The sequence below is a fragment of the Ruditapes philippinarum genome, unplaced genomic scaffold, assembly GCF_026571515.1.
Source record: "Ruditapes philippinarum isolate M1 unplaced genomic scaffold, ASM2657151v2 ctg2081_1_1_1_1, whole genome shotgun sequence".
NCBI classification, from domain to species: Eukaryota; Metazoa; Mollusca; class Bivalvia; order Venerida; family Veneridae; genus Ruditapes; species Ruditapes philippinarum.
The window spans coordinates 102,684-127,287 of record NW_026852730.1 but is presented as its reverse complement, the minus strand read 5'-3'; the positions used below and the strand labels follow the sequence as shown (position 1 = coordinate 127,287).

At 32.7% G+C, this 24,604-nt stretch overlaps 1 protein-coding gene and 1 long non-coding RNA gene across 4 annotated transcripts; both read left to right on the top strand.

The window, feature by feature from the left end:
• The first annotated feature begins 2 nt into the window (after positions 1–2).
• LOC132722589 (synaptic vesicle 2-related protein-like) lies at positions 3–13,585 on the top strand. Of its 3 annotated transcripts, none has more exons than XM_060707121.1 (6): positions 3–234; positions 1,864–1,903; positions 5,426–5,619; positions 6,500–6,598; positions 11,375–11,446; positions 12,312–12,476. In XM_060707121.1, exons 2-6 carry the CDS (start codon positions 1,864–1,866, stop codon positions 12,438–12,440), a joined length of 534 nt encoding a protein of 177 aa, XP_060563104.1. In that variant the 5' UTR covers positions 3–234; the 3' UTR covers positions 12,441–12,476. The 3 variants fall into 3 exon arrangements, with proteins under 3 accessions (XP_060563104.1, XP_060563097.1, XP_060563112.1); XM_060707114.1 differs by lacking the exon at positions 12,312–12,476 and adding an exon at positions 12,487–13,585 and having other exon boundaries at positions 13–234; XM_060707129.1 differs by lacking the exons at positions 3–234; positions 1,864–1,903; positions 12,312–12,476 and adding exons at positions 4,784–5,045; positions 12,487–13,585.
• Positions 13,586–22,082: 8,497 nt separating this feature from the next.
• Positions 22,083–24,184, top strand: LOC132722585 (uncharacterized). Its single transcript, XR_009624628.1, has 3 exons — positions 22,083–22,218; positions 22,767–22,880; positions 23,872–24,184. It is a non-coding gene; the product is annotated as an uncharacterized LOC132722585 (long non-coding RNA).
• Positions 24,185–24,604: the final 420 nt, after the last annotated feature.

Below are 24,604 nucleotides of genomic sequence, written 5' to 3'. Positions count from 1 at the left end.
CAAACCCACTATGTTGGTTTTGTCGTGACACGGCTCAAATGGTTTATACTCGCTCTTCCGTGAAAAAAATAAAAACGATGTGTACAGATAAAACGTTCCATGTCCTTGATCATTTATAACGTTAGGTTACGTATTGTTGTTGGTTTCTTTTACTTTTCTAAAATTAGATCGTAAAGTTTGAAGATGTGATTCAGAGGAAAGTACAATTCTGTTTTCGAAGGCTTTATATTAAAGGTATTTTACTGATTCTAAAATAAAAGGTATTTTATTGATGATAAAAGAATTAACACTTCACTAGTTTGTAATTTGAATATTGTTAGGGATTGTTGTAGGTTAAATATAACATAGGGTTAAGTTAAACATACACACTTTTCAGACAGAGATATATGTACAAATGTACATATAAAACTTTTTACTCAGATCTTCATAGAATCTTATACCGAGATAGAGCTGGTGCTATTTTGGACACAACCGTATTTTGCATATGAGCCGCGCCATGACAAAACCAACATAATGGGTTTGTGACCAGCATGGATCCAGACCAGCCTGCGCATCCATGCTGTTCGCTTTTAGTTTCTCTGCTTTTTATAGACTTTGTAAGCAAACAGCATTGCTGGATCTTGATCAGACTGCGCGGATGCGCAGGCTGGTGTAGATCCATGCTGGTCGCAAACCCATTATGTTGGTTTTGTCATGACGCGGCTCATATGTTTAAAATCTACATGTCCGTTGTGGTGACCGATTGATGTACTAAACATCACGGCTTATAGTAAATGAAAGATTCACTTGAATACGTTAATTGTTATTATAAGAAACCTATTTTGTATGCCTTTTGTGTACATAGTTTAATTGCCATATCCTTTAAATCCACGTTGCAATAGTTGTTAAAGATAAACATATGTAGTGCGGTTGCTATTAATATGTAAAATTGATTTTGAAGAATGAGGGATGTCTAAATTTTACAATCTTAACTTCAGTTTGGTATAAATATCATATTAACCCATTACTTCATATACACGCCTTTTAACGCCTTTTTCACCCCCCCCCCCTTTTTGTTGTCTCAAATGATAAAAAAATGCCTTATTTAGGCCCCAAACACTTGTTTTTGTGTGAGAAATGTTGTTAAAAAAAGTGACCTCTTTTTCGGCGCGGCCCCCCAACCAAAAGATACATCAGGGGGTATCCCCCTTCTGTTTGGGGTTTTGAAGGGGGGCGGAGTCCCCCTCATCGCCAAGAAAATTTTGGACTTGTGAGAGGCTGTAAATGACCCAGATTGATCATAAGGGTAACGTGTAACCAACGCTGAAAAGCATTTGACTCTATCTCAATCCATTGAGAAAGTGCAGCACTTTGAAATCAATTTTGATGGAAAAAATCAACGCAAAATAGTGATTTTTGGCAATTTTTGAGATGTCCCCTCGTTGCCATGGTAACAGAAAATTTAAGCCTGAGCATGTTGTTGCAAGTGCAATGGTCCAGTCAACATTTGTGCCAAGTTTGATTAGTGTTGAAGCAGTTTTTATAGTATTATAGCAATTTGAACTTGTAACGGGAGACTTTTCAATGAAAACAGCCATTTTTCACAAAATGCTCATGAAGTAATGGGTTAACAAAAGTTATCGGAGTTAAAGCAGAGTAATAATTTTGTTCATGTTCAGGTGCGATATTACAGTATGTACATGTGAACTATCTATATAATGTATATATAATTATGTATATATCATATACTTTAACCTGCGGTTATCTTTATTCAGTTTGCTCGATTTTATCAAACTAGTATATGTTTCAAACAACTTTCCTTATATGTACTATTATATAAAGCAGTGTACGTTGATGAGAACGTCAAAATATTTCTGATTTTAGATGTCGGTAAAATACTCAAGATTAAACACAACTGAAGACGGTAAGTGTTGTTTTATTTACATGTACTCACGGATTTATATTACATAATAAATTATGTAATATAAATCCGTGATGTACTTTACTTGATGCAAAAATTATTTCGTATGCATTGTTTCACTGTAAATTTATGCATTGAAGAAAAAACACAGTTTAAAGTGATCACAACAAGCTCTCTCAATTTGAACTGACATTTTTAAAGATTGACTGTAATAATGGTGATTGACCAACAGTTTAAATCGGAAAATGTTTAGGATACAAAAATAAAACTGCCTTAAATAAAAAGAAGACTGCCCCACTGTTTATTTAGTGTCCAGCTTTATTTGTCATCCAATGAAAACGCTGTATTTCTTAAAAATTATGTGTGTTAATTTTCATAGAAGAACAAAAGTCGATACTCTATCAAATACCGTTCATAGTCGCCTTCTATTTTTCATAGTGCTTCACAGAACCGCATTTGTAAAAATAGTCATTTACATATAAAATTGCACATGTATGCGCTTTCGCGGGATGTTTTTGTATATAGATTAAGTAAAAATGACATCTAAATGTCAGCCTACATGAATTTTGTATTTATGGATAAAGGATATACAGTATAGGGTTTTAGTTGAAACGTATATGCAGTTCAGAATTAAATTTACGTCTTGGCTTTAAAGATAGATCTACTGCACGTGTAACAGTAAAAACCAATACAGAATGTCAATTAATGTTTTTTTTTTATTACGAATGTATGAAAAGGTCTTAATTTGTAACCAAGAGGAAAGTCATGCTTCAATTTTTCGGTAGACAGACCGTAAATTATCGAAAAATACTTTACGTGAACTTGTTTAGCATCATATCAGATATTAACTACTGAGTATCAATGTCCATCTCATCAAAAAGTTTTCCGAAAAAAATGTTTCAATATCAAGCAAATGAAAACTCGCCCTATTCCGTTCTGAAATGCAAGGGTGCAACTGGTACATGCGTCTTTGCGCCAAAAGTGGCATACATTATGCATATTTATAAGATCAAATTCAAACCCACCATTCATGTAATTGTTTAATAAAGCGGATTGGTAGTGCCGTAATAAAGTGAATATTAATGAGACCAAATAAAGTTTGACACTAAATATGTAAGTATTCATCCGTGCTGTTCTACAGAAATAGACACATTCTCCTGGTTCGCTATCGCTCTCCGTAAAAGTTCAATTTTCTGTAGAACACACGGATGAAATAACAATACTTAAAATGGACGCTACAAGGTAAGTTCCGAACAGGTTATTTAACTAGACATTTCTTTTTCAGCCCACTTTGCATGGGCTTGTCGTTATCTATCGTTTATGCGAAGTAAATTATAAAAATTGAAAGGAATAATGGCAAAATGGTAAAACTTTTTTTACTTTCTATTTGTTTACTACTATATACAGTTTTTTTGATGGGCATAATGCGACTTAATAAGACGTTTGGCGAGACATTCCATTGAGTTAGTGAAGCTGACAATGATTTTTTAAAAAAATAATACACGTATTTCAAACCAACTGGCAACCTTTCGAAGAATGCTTTACAACAACACAAAACAACATTAAACCTGAAAATGTTATAGCTATAACTGTGTGTTTGACTTAATAAGTTTTTACCCACAAGCTGTAAATGTCACATATTTTTACCGCGCATTAGGAATGTCACAAAATGCCTGGAATATCACATAGTGCAGTACAAATACTGCTGGAAAGTACCCGTAATTGTTGTATGGTTTTGTCAATCCTGTAACATAAAAGTCGAATTACATTAAATGTCTTATTGTTATTTTAATCAATAATTATGTTATCGTGTAATTTCAGTCTCTCAATGATCAATTGATTTGAAATAAACATATACATGTAATCGGAATCTACTACAAGAATTAACATTGTCAATTACACGTAAAAGACTATTTCTTATAGTGTACGTATTTTTCCATGGTTTATATCACTGTTTAGAAACAAATTACTGCACTGACATTTGAAGCTGCACGCCTTCAGATGAGCCAAAATATTTCGAGAAAATGAATATTGAGAAAAATGTACTAAAATTTTAAGAAAGGTAAAACATTTAAGATCCAAGTTATATTTTACATGTTATATGCGGTTTAACACTGGTTGTGCAGTATTTTATCACCATATTTCTACTGTGTTACTAACGCAGTAAGGGTGTGGACCACTTTTTGGTAATTTTCTTGGATTGTAAGTCCCGATTGAAATATATGTAAATTGCTTTATTTGTTTATCTCACAATATTTTACTTTCTAATACATTTCCAAAATTTTCATGAAAATTAACATGAATCTGGAGGCGTGCAGCTTTAATGATTAATAATTCTTTAAACGTAATTGTTTGTCCTCGTAGACTCGTTTAGTGGCGTTCATATAATCTGTCGCTTTCAGAGATTTTGTGAAATTGCTTGCTTTTAGGCATAAATGTCGTCTGCTACATTTAAGCATATTGATCCACGCGCGTCACGAGACGCTAAGAAAGTGATATTGCCAGTGAGTTTATTGGAATAAACAAAAATGTAACATTTTGTAAATATCTTTAAAAAAAGAACAAACTAGGTTTGGTGTTATACAAACATTGTAAGATTAACTGGCATTAAGATGAATTGACTTTGATTAACAGTGATAAGATATTTCCTTTTCGTTTATATTCATAAAACATATATGAATTTAAAATATTTCATATAAAAACTGCAAAAAGTGGATGTTAATCATATAGAATAATGTTAAAAGTGTTTGACGTAACTGTTATTTTATGTCTACATTTACTTTATATTTACAATATGAATCTTTGAAGAAACATCCACACTAATTCAAATAATACGCTAGTAGAACTTACCTAGAAAATGGCGGACTTGGTGAAAATTATACCATTGAAGTATCGTCTGCAACATTCTGTGAAATATCGACTTATTTCTCCACGGATGTACTACTAATTATGCACAGACAGCGTTTACTTTCTAATTAAAATAATGCGTGTAAATATTCTGTTTAATTGAATACATTTTACGTACACTGTTAGAATATACTAGTAACCTTTTTATAGTTTGTTTATATAAAAAGACTGTGATTTGAAGTTTCTAAATTTAAATTGTTTCTTATGGAGTTAGCCGACGGCAGGATATTTTTTACTAGTAAGTTTTTACAGACATTTGATGGGAATGAATATTGAATTCAACAAGATATATGTGACCACATAGCATGCATATTAATCAGTTACTATAAAATCGATTATAAGTAATTGATGAAGAAGCTTGCTTTTTAGGGACACCATGGTTTTTTGTGAAAGAGTAACATCGCAGTTATTCATTTCTTAAACTTTGTCTTACTTGTCTTTGGTCTAATTGAAATGTTTCAGATTAAACTGTGTTTTATATGCATTTATGCATTAAATGGATTTGTTTTACAATTACAAGGATGTGGAAAGTGTCGAAATTACCGGTTTGTTACAAGTTAAAGATGATTAATTATAGCAAAAATTAATTTTGTTTAATCTTATATGTTTCCATCACAGATATTTCCGGGGTCAATTCTGATGATGATGAATACAATGTGGAACTTTCAACAAGACAGATACTGAGGGAGGAAGAAGCCGATGAAGATCGAGACAATGATGGGGAGGAAACATATACTGTTGAAGACGCTGTTGAAAAACTTGGACTAGGATGGTTTCAGTTCCGACTATGGGCCATCACGGGCTTGTTTTCGGTACGGATGTAATGATATTAAGACAAAATAATAATTTTTCCGGTCACTGAATGCGATATGCTTTCAATTATTTGACAGTAGCATACATGCAACCACATACAGTAAACTCCACTTATAACATAATAGCTTTTAAAGACCCCCCCCCCCCACTTATAACGATGATGTTGCTGCGTTCCCGACTCTTTTTTTTTTCTTTTTTTTTTTCTTTTTTTTTTAAAAATTGGTTGCCTCTCGGATATAACGATATTTGGATATAATGATATAAATTCTGTGGAACCCTGAATATCGTTATAAGCGGAATTTAATGTACATGTATACTTGCGCATGGATCAGAATGTGTGTGCATTACACACATAACGTCCGTATAAATTGATTATGTCTATACTATACATATCTATGTATGAAGACGACCGAAAAAATGCATATCTTAAACGCAATGGTTTATGCGCAACGAAAGCTTGTTATCCTAAAAAATTCATCGTTTCAATTTTCAATATTTTAATTCAAGCTGTGGAGACTCTCTTAATTGTATGTTGCATGTGTGAAAAGCTTTATCGAGTCGTTTTAGATATCCATTTAATTTGTTTAGAACCATTACTTCTACATGTATGGCTTAATGCATCCAATGTATTTGTAAAAAAATAATCCTGGACAAGTGGAGAATTTAACGTGATAACTACATTTCATTTTTCCAATTATCATTTTTTTAATGTATTTGTTCGGTATTTGTCTCTATTTTGATCGTGGTTCATGAACAGAACAGAACAGAACATATCTTTATTCGAACTTGTTCATAGTACATCATCTTCAACACATATACAATAACTAAATATTCTGCACATGATCATAGATTGATAGATTTATGATGATTTAATTACAGGCAGCAGACGCCTGCGAGATGATGCTTCTTGCCGTGCTATCTCCAGTAGTTAGGTGTGAATGGGGGCTAACACAAGCTCAAGTTGCTTTAATTACCACTGTAAGTACAAGTTACCGTTGTATTGTTTTCCAAGTGTGACATGTTCCACTTACTTTGAAAACTTGTGTGATAATGAGATACCGTTGTCTTGTTTTAAATGCGTGACATGTTCCACTTACTTTGAAAACTTGTGTAATTATGAGATGCCGTTGTCTTGTTTTAAATGCGTGTCATGTTCCACTTACTTTGAAAACTTGTGTAATTATGAGATGCCGTTGTCTTGTTTTAAATGCGTGACATGTTCCACTTACTTAAAAAAGCCACTGTAAGTTCAAGTTACTTACACTACAAATTCAATGTAGCAGCAGACAATTAAAACCTCTCGTGTTATTTTTTCAAAAACAATGCTAGAAAAATAATTTTCAATGTTGTAATGTCAGTTATATCCTGGTGTGCGAGTCGTATTCGCACAGAGCTGCTTTATACAATACAGTAATAATGCAGTTTTATTTTAAAGTTTGAATATATACGTTTCTAAAGTGATAAGCAATATCAACTATAAATCGTTGTGTTGTTTTTTTTTTGTCACGGCCTGAACCAACATCAACGTATTAAACATATATCTGTGGTCGATGCTACAATAGTACTTTCCTATAGATTGTTGTCTTTTGCTCAATAAACACCAAAAGTAATATTTTTATGGCATACACATGCATAATGTCTACTTTACTTAAACATGTATAATTATTGATTGAAACAGATGCTGAGGACATGTGAATAGATATTAATACAATAGTGGTGTGTCAACAGAGGTTAACACAATAATTATATGTGAATTGAGGTTAGCAAAATAGTTATTTGTGAATAGAGGTTAACACAATGTTCATGTTTTAATAAATAGAGGATATTAAATGAGTATAAATTCAATACTGAATTTTTGAAAGAGTTGTATAAACTTATATTATGCGAGCCTCTTGCGAGTTCAATAAATTAAGTAATGAATCTTCACGTTTTTAAATACTTTAAAGAACTTTAGTTTAAACTTTATTTTGTTTTTGCCCGCCCCTAATTACGCAAACATTTAGCGGTCTTTACCTATTTTTTGTAAAATAAGAAAGTAATAAAAGAGCCCCAAACACGAGGTTACTGATTTGTACGAGGGGGTAGCCCCGGTATTAATCGGGTTTTACCGGGGTTTTTTGGGGTTTTTCTTTCTCTTTTGTATCATAGTCAAACATAAAAAAACGTTTCCCTGTTGTTACATTATGAAAACCCCGGCAAAAATGAACCAATGAACGAGCAATCTAAATATGACATTTTCTGTCGATTTCACTTTCACTGCCGTCACAATATGTAAAACCCCCAGCAAAAAATGAGCCAATCAAATGGGCATGCTCTGGAGTGCGGGTAAAACTAATACCCGCACTCCAGGTTAACGCACTGTGCATGTATATGTATACGATTTTAACCCTGGACAACATTTTTCAACAAGAAAAGGTCTCCAAACCTATGATTACAACGTTCTAGTCAGAATGTGTGCACCGGTCGGTGCCAAATAAATAATCGTTTTTACTTTAGTCGCAAAGTCCGGCACGACATGTCATTAAAAGGTTAATGCCAACAGTCATGTATGAATAGTGCATGCTAGGATGAACGTCATTTCCACCGTTATGAATTCATGGAGCAAGCCTCGTTACCGCCTGATGGGCGGGTCCCCTCGGGACGGATATTCCGAGCCAAACCGCAACATATGACAGCTATTATTCACACCGTAATTACCGGCGGCAGTTATGGCAAGAATCACTACAGGTGATGGCAGGATATCTGAAAAATTAACCGATCGTTTAAAACCAGGTAGGTTTAAGATTGGGTTGGTTTTATTATATTAAACACCAAAATACGGCCCCCAATATCATCCTTATAAAACTATTGCCATTGAATGGAGGATACTGTAAAGCTAATTTTGGACTCGTTTTTTTTCCGTTTTTAAGAACTATTTTTGAAATTCAGGTTTAAAAGTGAAAGCCTTGGAAAAAAAATTCCGTTGAAAATGTCTGTTTTCTGTTCAAAAATTATCTTCAAGTTTTTAAGTAAATGGCTAGGATTTCCTGTTATCGAATATAGACGTTCATCCATTGGGTCACGCAAGCCCAAATATTCTACCCCGTGAGTCTTTTACTTGAAAGTTTTTACAGACGCCTCAAATCTTGTCCGGTCGAAGAAAAAATGCTGCCGTTGTAGGCAGATACATATTATAAATGCTGCCGTCGATGGCAGAAATACCACGAAAGTGGCTAACATTCTGACAGAAAATCAAGTTCAATCTTTTATCAATTCCTCTTTTCTTTGCATCCTTTAGTCGGAATTGAGACGTTAAACTAATCATTTCTAATATTTTCTCAAGATAGAAAAGTTATTAATGCGATGTGTGCATCGAAAAAAAAGCTTTTAGCAACATTGCATTTACAATACAAAAAGTGATGATTTAGTACGACAAAATTTCACTATAAATAGAGAAATGAACGTGAAAAACTTCATTTTTCTATATTCATTGCATGTGTGCTCGATCTGTTCATATGAATTGAAAGGTCAAAAAAGAGAAAAAGAATATAACAAATAAAAAAATTCTATTTTTTCCTATAAATACAGGATTTAATTTTCATCTTGTGATATGAATCATCGAAAGGTTCATCTTTATAAGTTGTCATGGTTACAAACTAAAATGAATGAAAAAAATATTATATAGTTAAATGGAGCACGTGATGTTAGAACTGTTGTTAATGTAATTCAAAGGCAAACTACAACGCTATTACAAACATGGAAAATTTAAAGAAAATGAATCCACGTTGTCGTTAGTTTTTCAAAGAACTTGATAATATAGGAAAATATTTGACTGTCAATAATATTATCTTTCCATTTTACATTAACATACATTGTTTTATGATACACTGATGCCAGTTGGCTAGGTTAATAGTCTCCCCTTTATTACACCAATTTAATAATTTATAATCTCCGCCGATTAAGTAAATTTCAGCCTTTATTTTTCATAAAGCGATGAACATTATTACCTCGAGAAAAAATGTCATATGCTAGCAAATGAATATCCACTTACAGAAGTTACTTGCTTGTATATGCAATTGCCGTTATGTCTTAAAAAGGGAGTGCGCTGCCTAAACTTAAGATACATATAGTATTGTATTGCATGTAACTGACCAACACAACAGATCAAGCTAACATGCATGAATATAGAAAAATGAATTTTTTTCATGTCATTTCTCTATTTAAGTGAAATTTTGTGGTAATAAATCATAAACTTTTTGTATTTGTAACTGCGTGTTGCTAAATTAAGCTTTTTTGAATGCACATACCGCTTTAATGAAAAAAATCAAAAAAATCTACAAAAACAGCAATTTTTTCTTCAAAAATTATATGTGAGGCCATGTTTTAACATGGAAAAAAACGCGTTTTTGAGTAATTTCGTTTTTTTTTCATCATTTTTCTGTTAGCCCCCAAACACTTGTTTTTGTTTGATAAATGTTGTTATAAACATTGACCACTTTTTCGGCGCGGCCCCCCCCCACCCCCCCCATTCCAGAAGATACATCAAGGGGTTTCCAGAAGGGGGATGTGCCCCCCGACTTCTGTTTGGGGGGGTTTGAAGGGGGGCTGAGTCCCCCTCATCGCCAAGAAAAACTTTGGACTTGTGGGAGGCTAAAAAATGGCCCCAGGTCGATCATAAGGTAACGTGTAACCAATGCTGAAAAGCCTTTGACTCTAATTCTCAATCCATTGAAAAGTGCAGCACTTTGAAATCAATTTTGATGAAAAATCAAACGCAAAATAGTGATTTTTGGCAATTTGAGATGTCCCCTAGTTGCTATGAGAACAGGAAATTTCAGACTGAAACATGTTGTTACAAAGGCAATTTGGTCCAGTCAACATTTGTGCCAAGTTTTGATTTAGTATTGAAGCAGTTTTTATAGTTTTATAGCAACTTGAACTTGTAACGGGAGACCTTTCAATGAAAAACAGCCATTTTTCACAAGATGCTCATGGGGTAATGGGTTAATAACTTTTCTATCTTGAGAAAATATTAAGAAATGATAGTTTAACGTCTCAATTCCGACTAAAAAGGACGCAAAGAAAAGAGGAATTGATAAAAGATTGAACTTGATTTTCTGTCAGAATGTTAGCCACTTTCATGGTATTTCTGCCATCGACGGCAGCATTTATAATTTGTATCTGCCTACAACGGCCAGCATTTATTCTTCGACCGGACAAAATTGAGCGTCTGTAAAACTTTCAAGAAAAGACTCACGGGTAGATATTTGGCTTGCGTGACCCCAATGGATGAACGTCTATATTGATAACAGGAAATCCTTGCCATTTACTTAAAACTTGAGATATTTTGAACAGAAAAACAGGACTTTTTCACGGATTTTTTCTAAGGCTTTCACTTTTTAACCTGCTCAAAATAGTCTTAAAACAGGAAAAAACGAGTCCAAAATTACCATACAGTATCTCCATTCAATGTGCGACAATAGTTTTATAGCAATGCAATGGGCCGTAATTTGTGTAACATAATTAAACCAACCAAAATTTATAACCTACCTGTATCGATCCGTAATTTTCAGAATTTCTGCCATTCCACTGCAGTGATCTGCCATCACTGCCGCCGGTAATACGGTGTGTTATTATTGCCCTTCATCGGTAGTTGTAAATATTGGTAACACAAGCTGTAAAATTTTGATAAAAGCAAGTGTTAATTTTAAAGGCATATGTGAAAAGGGATTATCAGAAACCTGTATTGTTATGAAACTTTGTCTGTATTTGCAGGTTGTTTTTGTTGGTATGGGCTGCATGTCGCCTTTCTGGGGTATGGGTGCCGATAAATATGGGAGAAGAAATGTATAGTATAATAAGATTATTTTCTTTGTTAATTCCATATTTAAAGAAGGGCAAAATAAATGAAAACGTTCATGTTTGGTCAAATATTTCGGATAGTACGACTCTTAATAAAAAGAATGATATCACTGATTACATATCTTTGTGTCAATATAGATCTTTTTAAAGAGAATGAAATGTGCATGGTTTAGAATATATGTTTATTATAATGCTAAATCATGTCTGTTAATATCAGCTGTTATAACATAATTGGGAAGCTAATTGTTTTCTCATTGACAAATTTCCGTACAAATTACTTTTTTCATAAACGTGACCATTATAGGGCACTATGGGATTTATAATTTCCAAATTGCGCAGTAGAACAAAAAATATTTGTGACAGTAAAATCATGTTTGTAAATTGAAAATTTTATTGGTATATACTAGTACCTAAAAACTCTAGTACTATAAACCATGATTCGAGGTTATAAAGAAATTCTCTAAGCCCAAGCTCCGATCTCAAGTATTTGATTGGTCAGAAACGCCCACAGAATGTACTCTGACCAATGAAAATACTAAGATTTGAGAAATATTAACTCAGAAAAAAAAGTTTTATAACCACAGGGCCAGTTTGCTAAAATCTAAAAATATATATATGAGCTGCGTCACGACAAAACCAACGTAATGCGTTTGCGACCAGCATGGATCCAGACCAGCCTGCTCATCCGCGCAGTCTAATCAGGATCCATGATGGCTTCGCTGTCAGTTTCATCTACTTAGCAGACCGTCTGGATCCATTTGCTAGTTTCGCAAACGCATTTATGTTGTCTTTTTGTTCGTACGCGGCTCAAATATGTGATAAGGGAATGCATTGTGTTTGATAAGGGGAGATACTGTTACTTATATCATGGCTAGTGTGGTATTTTGGATTATTGACGACATTCAGTCCAACATACGTTTGGATTCTAATTCTCCGGGGATTGGTTGGAGGGGCTCTGGCGGGAACACCACATGGGTAACTCATTTCATATCCCGTATAATTGTAATGTATGTATTATATTAAAGATACTAATGCTTGCCTCGTGGCTGGTCTGGTATTTTGGCATGCTTACGTCATTCAGTCCGTCATACACCTGGATTCTTATAATGCGTGGACTTGTTGGTGCTGGGATCGCAGGAATGCCTCATGGGTAAGTTAGGTGTAGTGATTCGCATGATAATATCAGATATATATTTTGGTTATATGATATATCGTTTTATAATTTACTTGTATTTATTTTGCTATATTTACTGAATCTTTTACGACCAAACCAAAAGAAAACCCGTATTGTTTACGAATGCTATTCAGAATTTACTTTACAAACGAAATAGCATTATGATACGGTTTAATATATAATCAAAATTAACATAAGAGGGTATGTTATATAAATGTATGAGTATTATAATCTGGAGCATGTATTTTGCTGTGAATTATGGGATAGATTACGTCACAATGGATCACATCCGGTGGCCCAGCGCCTCGTGAGATCCTGACCTGATCAAGTCCATTCGAGTAAAATACATATTTCTGACCAAAATACTCTAATAATTATGCCTTTGTTGTTATTTATATACAAGTTTGTTTTTCTACATTTATTAGCAGAGCATAGTTAATGTATCTATACATAATCGTTTTATTACTTTTTTTAAAAAATTTCCTGTGTTTTGTCAATTTTAACAAGCCTTTTTAAGATTCAAAGTAATGGAGCCAGCATAGCATATGACATATTTTAGACTTGTTATATATGTTTTAATCTTCATCATTTATATATAATCGGTTGTAGTGCATGTTTTAGAAATACGAAAAAAACACATTTATATTTATATAATTTTTAAATAACATTTAAATGTAATGGAAAAGGCGTGTTTCTGTTTGGTACTGGCTATATGTGGCATTATTTATTGTTGTGTCGTCCAATTGGCGGGTTGTGCTTTCAACTGGTGGAGCATGTTTTAACTGGCTGTTTTTGGTATTTTTAGTATCTTAAGTTTGCTGATGAATGAAAATAATTCAATCTCTCTCAATACTACACATTTAATATCCATTTCTTATCTCTATTATTTTTCATCAAATATTTCAGATATGATTTTTTCTTATTTTTGCCTTAGAGTATCCACTTTTAATTCACACAAACCCGTGGGCCGATTTTGCCGCCTCCGTAAATAGGGTATTGCACGGGCCGGCATTACATTTTGACTGACGCCCGTTAAGCGTTATACCAGACGCCGCATAAATGTTGCCGTTTTACTATAGGCGCGGTCAAGATAAATGACTTATTTCACTTTAAAAACGGTCTTTATTTTGGATATGTTGCATAAATAGAATTTAAATTCGTGTAAGTTCATTACTGAATTTATTGCACTCGTTGAATAAAATTTAAACAGTATGGCCTCGCCAGAGGCTCGCATAAAAATAATTTTTTTCAATTCGTGCAATAAAAATTCCGTATTGAAAACTTACACTCATTTCCCCAATATCCCTCTATCCGAATTCACTTTTCGAATTTTTTCAGTTTACCCTCTTACAGGGAATATTTTAAACCAAGAAAATACAGAGCAAAATACTTCATTTTTTGGAGGTGTAAAGTTTTTAACTATAGTATTTTTTCATCAATTTAAGCTAAGGCTCGCAATGACATAAAAACAAAATGCATTGATGAATTGGACCAAAAAACCATTCGTGTAAACAACTTGCAAATAAGGTGACCCCGGTTACTTAAAAAAATTTTGAAAAAAAAATTTGGTTAAAAGCCCCCCCCCCTTTTTTTTTTTTATTTTTTTTCCCTTGGTATAATTAACATCTACCCAAGAGACGCACTTTTTAAAAAGTCCGAAGCCCACAGGACAACGGATTTAAACAGGTTTGATTTGATTGATTTGGGTTTTACGACACCATTCGGACCCAGTATTAGGTCATATATCGCGACTTCCAGCTTTACCCTTGTGGAGGAAAGACCTCAGGTGCCCCTTCGTGCTATTATTTTTCAGGCACGAACGGGCAAACCTGAGTAGAACCACCGCCGTTCCGGTTTTATGCTAAGCTGGAAAGCTTTTCCTCATTATGAAAAAATCCCCAAGTCCCTGTCCCGGGATTCGAAACCAACCAGCGGTGAGTGGCAAGTGGGTTTAACGTCAACGACCTTAACCACTCGGCCACGGGACGCCCCCAATTAAATTCAGTCGAGTGCTTAGAAAACGTATACGTTCTGTTTTGTTGATTTCCGCCTTTCGTTATTTGTTCGTCGTATAAAGGAACCGAAATCGTCATACCTTTTCAGTCTGAGTGCGGTGTCAAATTTGGCGGGCGTCCACTTGCTAAATTATCTTAACATTCGCGAAAACCTCTGCGAATACTCTAATCATCTCGGAAAATAATGGATTGAAAAGAGTTCTACTTTTCATGCACGTGACTTACTTAATTAAGCATGTTGCTGTCAATAAATGCCGGCCTTTTAGTATAATGGAAAATGTGTTTAAACACATTTTTGGCCATATTTCGGTGATCGGTCTTCCTATCCGCTTTTTAAACAAACAAACACATTATTACCAATTTATCTATACTATATCCAACATGATTTCTGAATCAAATGGCAATTAGGCGGAATGTCTTATGACATTGGAGACATTTCGCTTCACGTGACGATCGCACCAGCGACCCCCGTAAAATCCGATCCCCTCCCAAATTAGCTAGGTGGACAGACGGAATGTATACAGTAAAAAAAATAAATGCACTTTTAAAAATTATCAGAAACTGAAAAACATATAATTCTGCATTATGTCATATCACACTATGATTTAAAGTCGACTTACTTTTAATAAAAGAAACTCTAGAATTTTATAGTAAAGCAATATCAATGAACCTATTCAAGACATTTATTAAGTACATTGATGGCACATGACTTATCTTTTTCAGGTGTGCGCTGGGCGACAGGTACGATGTTTGAGATTTGTCTCGCCGCCATTGTGATACCGAGGTTAGGCTGGAGATGGTTACTGATTTTGTCTTCTATCCCCTGTCTCATTATAATTTTTTCTTTTTAAGAATTACATAGTCTCTTATAAACCCACTATGGTTCCCCTTTGTAAGTTAAGGCCGTCTTTAGTTTCAATGGGGGAGGGGTTGGGCCCTGTGAATGGGAGTGACCCGGTTTTCGTTTCCCCCGGACGGCTAAAAAATTTTTTTGTGGAAAACGAAATTTTTTCCCAAAGTTTTGTGAAATCGTTTAAAAACCCTTTCTTGTAAATTTGGGGGTGGTTTAATTTTTTCACCCCGGATTTTCAATGAAAACAAAATTAAAATTTTTAAAAATTAAAAACCCCCGGGGCTCTTTCCCGGGGCGGCTGTCAAGCTTTCCTTTCCCCCTTTCGCAAGAACTTTTTTTAGCCAAAAAGCAGAGGACTGCGAGTAAAAACTTATCTTCCCCGAAAGCCGGGAAATTGGTTTCCCAGCCCAAACCCCTTCCCCTATTGAGCAAACCCGCCCGGTTTTTCTTTTAACAACTTTTTTTAAATTAGGTTTTTAAAACCGTATCGCCGTTGGGGGACAGGATTTCCCCCCCCCCCCCCTCACCCCCCAACGTCTGTTAATCTGTTTGGGTTTTTAAATTGTTTTTTAAAAATAAAAAATAAAAACTTGTAAAAAAAAAATCCCTTACCATTTTAAAAAAAAAAAAATTAAATTTCTTTTTTAAAACCCGGTTTTTTTTATCTACTTTTATACTCGGTTTGGGATGTTAAATTTTGGGTTAAAAAACTTAAAAAAAAAAGGAATTTTAAACCCCCCCATTTTTTCCCCCAAAAAAATTTTACCTTTTACAAGAAATTAAGTTTATTGAAAAAGGGAAAGAATTGTTAAATTATTTATAAAATTTTTTTTTAACAAAAAACTCAAATTTTGGAATTTTAAATTCCAGTTTTTTCCCCCTTCTGAAAGAACTCTTTGGTCCGGGAAAAACGTGAGCTTTTTGAAAATTCTAGAAAACCATTGAAAATTTAAAACAGTAAAAATTCCGGGCTGGGGGCTTTTTTCCAAAAATGGGGTTTTTTTATCAATAAAATTTAAAAAACTAAGAAAAAAATTTCTTTATTTTTTTCAAAAAAAAAAAAAATTTTTTTTTTAAATTTTATATTAAAAAAGTTTAAAAGGGGTATTCCCCAAAAATAATTTGAATTAAAAATTTACTTTTTAAAATTTCAAAATTTTAAAACATGATTTTTACAATGTAAAGGTCTTCCCTTTATGGGGGTCAAAGGCCCTTTAAAAGATCTTTGTTCCCGATATTTTTTTTTTCGTCTTAAAAATGAAAAAGCCCTATTTTTTCCCATACCAAGGGTTAAGGGTTTCCCTACATTTGTTACCCACTGCTGTGGGTTCGAATCCCCCCAAAGGGACTGGGAGGAAAATGAACTTTTCCTCCCCCGGGGTAGGCTAAAAATTTCACGATAGCCCTCAATAGTGGTGGGGTAAAAACCCCCAAAAAATCCCGAAAAATTTCCTTTTTTTTGCCTTCCCTTTTTTTGATAGTACACGATTTTATTTTTACAGTAAAATTTTTAATTTTATTGCAGACATTAAAGCAAATTTTTAAAAAAATATCAAAGGGGATAATAAAAAAATTTAAATTGAAAACTTAAACCTTTAAATTTGGAAAGGGGGAACCCTTTAAATTTTACTTTTTTTTGCCGGGTTATAGGGGAGTACAACTTTACCAGCTTTGGTGCTATGGTTTGGTACCGCCCTTACATACTACGGCATGGTGCTTGCTAGTGCAGAAATACTTCAACTGCATAATACAAAAGAATCCGGTAAATATCAACCTATCATTATACATTGATGTTTTTATCAAACCTTTTTTATACAAAACAGTAGCCTTTTAAATGTAAAATACTGAATTGTGTAAATCATATCTTTGTATAAATTTTGATATGTACAACATTGTATTATAATTATAGTTGTTGATTTTTAAAATAATTGAATTATTTATGTGTTGCTATGTACCACATTGTATTCTGTAGATTTTGATATGTAAAATGTTGTATTATGTACAACTTTTAATCATGCATCTTTTGATATGCACAACATAGCGTTTTGAAAGTTTTAATATAAACAACATTGAATAATGTAGATTTTGATGTGTACAACATTAAATAATGTAGATTTTGATATGTACAACATTGAATTATGTAGATTTTGATATGTACAACATTGAATTATGTAGTGATATGTACAACATTGAATTATGTAGATTTTGATATGTACAACATTTAATTATGTAGATTTCATTATGTACAACATTGAATCATGTAGATTTTGATATGTACAACATTGAATTATGTAGATTTGATATGTACAACATTGAATTATGTAGATTTTGATATGTATAACATTGAATTATGTAGATTTTGATATGTACAACATTGAATAATGTAGATTTTTATATGTACAACATTGAATTATGTAGATTTGATATGTACAACATTGAATTATGTAGATTTTGATATGTATAACATTGAATTATGTAGATTTAAAGTACAACATTGATTATGTTATTTTTGAAATATGTCCAACATTGAATTATGAGATTTTGATATGTTTACAACTTTAATTTTTTGTGATATGAACTTTTGGGAATTTGTAATTTTTGATATGAAAAACTTTGAATTTGAAAATTTAAATATGACAACATTAAATTAGGTAGTTTGTTTATGTAAAAAATTTAACACTGGGAAAAATTTAAAAAATTTTTGAATTTCATTATGAAAATCTTTTTAATTTTAACATAATTGTGTTTTTTTTGACAGAAACAGCATACTTGGTTGTTTTAATATTTACAACTTAAATTGTGTATTTTGGTTATTTTAACTAGCTTTTTAAAAATTTTATAGGGCAGTTTTAATTTGTATTTTAAAGATTTCACCCAGGTTTTAAAAAATTGTAGGTAGCATTTTGTTTTTTACTGTACCGTTAAAAGGGGCCCAAACGTTTTGGCCAATTTTTTTATTTTAAGTAAAACTGTTTTTTAAGTGTTTTTTTTGGGTTGGAGGGTATAGCTTTCTTTTAATTTTTAATAAGTACGTTTAGTTTGGTCCTTTTTATTGTGTACGGTATGGGCACTTTTGCAAGTTTTATTTGTTCATATACATTGGGGTTTTTTGGTGGGTTTATAGCTTCGAAAGTTTTAAAAATTTTTTTGATTGGCCCCGGGTTTATTTTTAGGGTTATAGATTTTTAAAGGTTTTTAAATTACGTTATACCCTCGTGCGTTTTTTTTTGTACGATATACCTTTTTGTCGATTTTTTATTTTTTGGGTCGTCGACAAAAAAATTTAAGGGTTAGCGAAATTTCGGTTTAAATGCTTTTAAATTGAAAAATCCCAAAAGGTAGCCCACTTTTTTGCCCCGGTTATTTCCCTTTATATGTCCACTAACGTCAAAAATTTCCCAGGAAATCACGGGAAAAATTGGGGCCAAGCGGAAAGCATTAATTTTCAAGCAAAAAAATTCCCCCAAATTCGAAGTTGCTTTTTGTTTTTTATTTTTGATCAAAAAAAAATAAAAAGGGGGAAATTAAATCTTTTACACAAAAGTTTAGGGAAAAACCAAACAAAAATAGTTCTAAAAACCTTTTAAAACTGCGATTAAAAGAAAGAAATTTTTATTTTTAAAATATCCAAAAAAATTACAAAGCATTCAAATTTTAAAAAGCTGGCTTATGGGAATTGAAATAAAGAAAATCACAATTACGGGGAAATGAAATTTTTAAATAAATGAAAAATATTTTCGTGTCGTTTCCCGAATACAAACAAAACCGAGTATAGTTTTTTAAAATTCTACATTGGGGCTGTTTGGGAGAAGTTTTCGTTTAAATTATTTCCCTTAATTTTAAAAAACTTTTTACCTGAAAAAAAATACCTCGAAATTAAAAAGGGTTAAAAACCAAAAATCCCAAGGGAATTTCAAAATTTGAAGATTTGATGTTTTAAGTTTTGTAAAAATTTTCCGGGGCTGCGGGTTTAACGCGCTCGCTTGTGGGGGGTTGGGAGTTAAAACCCCTCGAAAAACTTTTTTTTTTTAATTTTTTTAATTCTTTGGGGAAGTAGCCATATATGCAAGGATAAAGTGGGGCCTTTTCGTAAAAAATAAACCCAAAAAGTTTTTTAGCAACTCTCTTAGAAGTTCCCTGATGAAATCAAACTCGGGTGCTTTAAAAAGAATTAAATCCCTAAAAAAAACTATCCCCATAAAAGCGCTTAGGAAGCAGGGGTCTGATTTTCAAACCCTTTAAAGGGAAACTTTTTTTTTTTTCCCAAAATTTTTTTAAGTAAATAACTTTGGATTAATACCCTTTGTTGAATTTTGTCTTTAGCCAATTTATTTACAATAAAAACCGGAACTTGGGAAAAAAAAAAAGAAATTGGGGGGGGTGCCCCCCACATAAAAAATTTTAAATTTCTCAAAACCGGTCCCCTTTCTTCATTTTTGGGCCCAAAAACAAATCACCCCTTCTTGTTTTAAATAAAGGGGTTATGGGATTTTGCGGTTTTTTACTTTATAGCTAGTGTAGGTTTTTAATATGTACGTTGATTGTGTAGGTTTTTACCCCAGCCTGCTTTTGAGATTTTATGTTCAATATAGCTTTGTGCGGGTTTTATATCCACACTGGGCTTGTGTAATTTTAAAAACCCCCTAGGGGTTTTTGGGGTTTAATTTTAATTAATTTGTGGGGTTCCCTACGGTAACAAAAGAAAACAAAGATTTTTTAAAACTTTTTTTTAAAACTTTTACTTTTAAATTTTCATGTTGAATCCCTTTAATACAAACGTACATAAGTCAATGTCATACTTTTCCAAGATAAATTAGGGTTTAGTTTCTATATTAAATGGTTTTTAAAAATTTAGGGGTATAAAAGGGAAAATGGATTTTTAAACTCACAAAAATGTAAAATTTGGATTTTAAATTACAGAAACAGGGTATTTAAAAATGGATTTTTAAAACCCCACAGTATTTTTTGAAATGGATTTTTTAAATAGGGGGTTTGGGGAAAGGATTTTTTAAAAATTTACGGTATTTTGTGAAAGGATATTTAAAACTTCCCAGAATATTTAAAATGAATGTTTAAAACTTTAGGGTAATTTTGGAAGGAGTTTAAAATTTAGGGGTATATTGAAAGGGTTTTTAAATTTTCCCTTACATTTATGGAATTACGGTCTAAACTTCAATTTTTGGGGAAAGGGCAATTTAAACAATTCCGGTGTCTGTGAAAGGGATTTTTTAAATGTGATTTTTCCTTCCTATCGCTATTCAGTCAGTACATATTTTGAAATTTTGTTATCCCAAATTTAAATTAAAGGTTGGGGTTCACAAATATATTTAGTTATTTGGGTTTTTCAACAGTCACTTGAAAATTTGTTTTGTTTTCTTTTTCGGGGGAAAGCATGAAAATGTAATTTGTGAAATACGACGACTATGTGTAAATTATTCAGTCCCTTTAAAGGAAATTTTACATGAAAGTTAAAGCAAAAAAAAATCTTTTAAACCTTTTAAAAATTTGTTTGATTTTTAGGGGTTTAATTTTTTTTGAGAAAATTTTTTTATTAAAATTTACAAAATTTAACAAAACCAGCGTTTGTTTACAAAAAGTAAGAAAAATTTGCGTGTAAATAAATTAACGAAAATTTGAAAAAAGATTTTCAGGCACAAAAGGGGCCCCCCTACTGGGCCATCGAGGGGTTCCGAAAGCGGGCGGTAGTTTCCCAAAATACAAAAATTTTTTAACGTTTTCATTATGGTTCTTTGCTTTTACTAAGGATGACCTTAGGTGCCCTTCTGAAAATACTTCAGCAGAGCGGCACGGCCAGTAGTCGTAAGCTACCCCTGAATTGCTTCGTAAATTTTGTCTTTAATGTAAGTATTTTGTATTTTAGAAAAATTTTAAAATGTGACCCGATTTTTAGGGAAATTTAATTAAAAAAGCACAAATTAATTTTTACCCTTTCCCTTTTAAATAGGGAACTTTTTAAATGTGTTTGGACGACTTTTCACTGGTGCTGCAATTTTCTGGGTCCCCGGGTTCTTTCTTTCTTCCCATTCCCAGTGCCCACGGGAATTACTTACTTTCCATTTTTCGGGTTAAAAGGTTCTCCCCGGGGAATATTTTTTTTGTTATATTCTACACGAGGTAGGTTTTCATTTTTTTTAAAATTATATTGTTGTTGTTGTTGATGATGATGACGATGATGAAAATTATGATGATGGTAGCATTCTTCTGAAGAAAACATATTTATTCTATAAACCATGTTTGTTGCTATACCATGAGTCGATGCTATTTACGATTTCAACTTCATTTTTTTTTTTTTTGCTTTTTTTTTTCATGAAAACTGGCAAATCTCTAATGTAGATTTCACCTTTCTGATGTTATTCTTTCTGCATATGTTACTCTTTGTGAATATTTACTTTGTTTATCGAAATGTATAAAGTTTATAGAAAAAACAACGGTTTTTGCCCATTTATATGGAATTTTATCACTTACGAATCTAATTTTATAATTTGCTCATATTTAAAAACGCTAGTGAGATTGTTGGAAATCTTTCACTCTACAGTGATTTATATATACTGTATTTATACAAAACAAATTAGTGTCGTTATCATAATGTTATATATATTTGTAGGTATATCCTACATCTATTCGGGCTTCTGGTCTCGGGTCATGTTCGGCATGTGCTCGTGTGGGCGCAATGATCACACCTTTCCTAGCACAGGTAATTCCTTATCGCACTAACAGAGGGGGGTCACTTTAACTGAAACATATAATTTACATGCTTTACATGTGTAATGAACTTACTTTTTGGGATCAAATCACTAATAGTGTAAGAGAGTTTAGTATCAAAAAACTAAAATTGCCATAAACATTAATTATGCAGAGGTTTGTTGCAGCAGTACCACAAGACGCTTGCAGAATCATTATCTCAAAGAAGAAAATATCGCTTTCTACGACGATTCTTACATTTTTTTATTCATTTTCGTATATTAATCGGTGAGGAAAGGGGAATTAGACGTCATAAAGTGCATTTCGATGAGTGAAAATGTCAGTTTTAACATTCAATCATTCAAGCACCTTGTCCGGTATATACCGGAATACAGTATTTAGTGTAGTGTTCCAAACATTTCAGGCTTGTCAGGTTCTGTACGTCTGTTAAAATTTATACTTGTGTGCTCTGATAAATGTATCATTTCACATAGGCGTTTAGTTATGACAGACGTTTTCAAATCAATATCATAACAAAGTAATTTAGCCATCTTATTTCAGGTATTATTGGATGCCTCACTGACAGCGGCAGTTTGGGTTTATGCCTCAATTTGTTTGTGTTGTGCAATTACATCAACTTTGTTACCAATAGAAACTAAAGGGAGAGCATTAAAGGTATATGTTCCCGCCGTATCTTATACATACAATTTTATAAGTTTAAAGGCCCACTATGCCTCGGAAATGCTTTTATTATTATTTCTCAAAAACTTTTCAATTTTGGTGTACTTTTATAGTATCCAAAAAGTTACTTATCGCCAATTACTTGAACCATCTTTTTATCTGTTGTTTTATGCAATAAGTACAGCTATAGTGAAAGTATTTTGCATGAAAGTCAAAATACTTCTGTGTTTACATTTTGCTACATTTCACATTTATCGCTACTTTCGTCAGCGTAACAAACATTTAACAGTTTTTAAAACCATGATTTAAACATTATAAAAATCATGTTTGCCCTTTGTTAAGAAATCAAATTATATTCATTTTTAGGTGTTATGTGCCTTTAAAGTATTATTTTCATTAAATGAGCCGCATCCACGCAGTCTGATCAGGATCCATGCTGTTCGCTATCAGTTTCTCTACTTGTAATAGAATTGGTAAGCGAACAGCATGGATCCTGATCAGACTGAGCGGTACGCAGGCTGGTCTGGATCCATGCTGGTCGCAAACGCACTATGTTGGTTTTGTCGTGACGCGGCTCAAATGTTGACTCCTGTACGTTACTGTCAAATAAAAACATATCTTAGAGATGATTAAGATTATTATCAGCGCAAAAGTTTTTTCTCTGCTGCTAAGTCTTTTTTATTGAAGCAAAATTGTTCAATGTTGTAGTTTGTTTGTTTTATTGTTGACAAGAAAATATTTTAGTTTATATATAAGCTCTGTTTACATTTGTTGACGTATGTACAGTGCTTGAACGATATGCCTTTTTCTCACGGCTTGAGTGGAGGTTTCCCTCTTATCAACAGAATAAATTGTACCTCAATAATTAATTAAATATCATTCAATTTTATAAAAGAAAACGTTTGTACTGTTTGATTTATAACATTATTTTTGTGTGACAATGAACTATTTGTGTAATTATAATTATTCGTTTTGTACTTTACAGCAAGTGGTGACTTGACACACTGGCAACACGTCAATTGATGGTTTTACTCGTACTGAAACTGGACGGTGCTGGACGGTGCTTAGCTTGACCGTGTGTTCATCTTTGCAGCACTACTTGATAATAAGACATTGATAATGATGAAATCATTTAAAACTTTAATCAAACAGTTATTATTATATCATTATAATTTGAAGACAACAGAAGTAATTGTCTATATTATGTTATTTCATTTCATTCTACATGTGATAACATTTGAAAGGATATTTATGTATTTATTTTAGCTCTATGGCTGAAATAAATTTGTGTGCTGTAAGCATTGTCTTTTGTTACATTTTGTAAAGCAAATGTATGCATTGTCATGTACATTACTGATATTGACCCTTGAACTGATAAATGTGAGTAAGAGATTTTATTAAAGCACTGTGAGTAAGGGACAGTCCATTCAAAGTCTTAGGGATTTTAATATCACAATATAACACCGGAATTGCCAACAGAGCCCATTAGACTGTCTTTGCTCAACAAACCTCACGTGATCATATAAAACGACGCGTGACTTTAGGGATTCTTATTTTCTCTATTTCAAAATGGAGGCTGTTACAACTTCGCCAAAGAAAACTGTTTTAGTCGAAAAATGTTTTTGTGACAAAAAAGAAGTTCTATGGCTTTAAATTATGATTATTTATTTATTTTATTTATTCAACTTAAAGTGGATCGCATTCGGTCTAGAATGGGC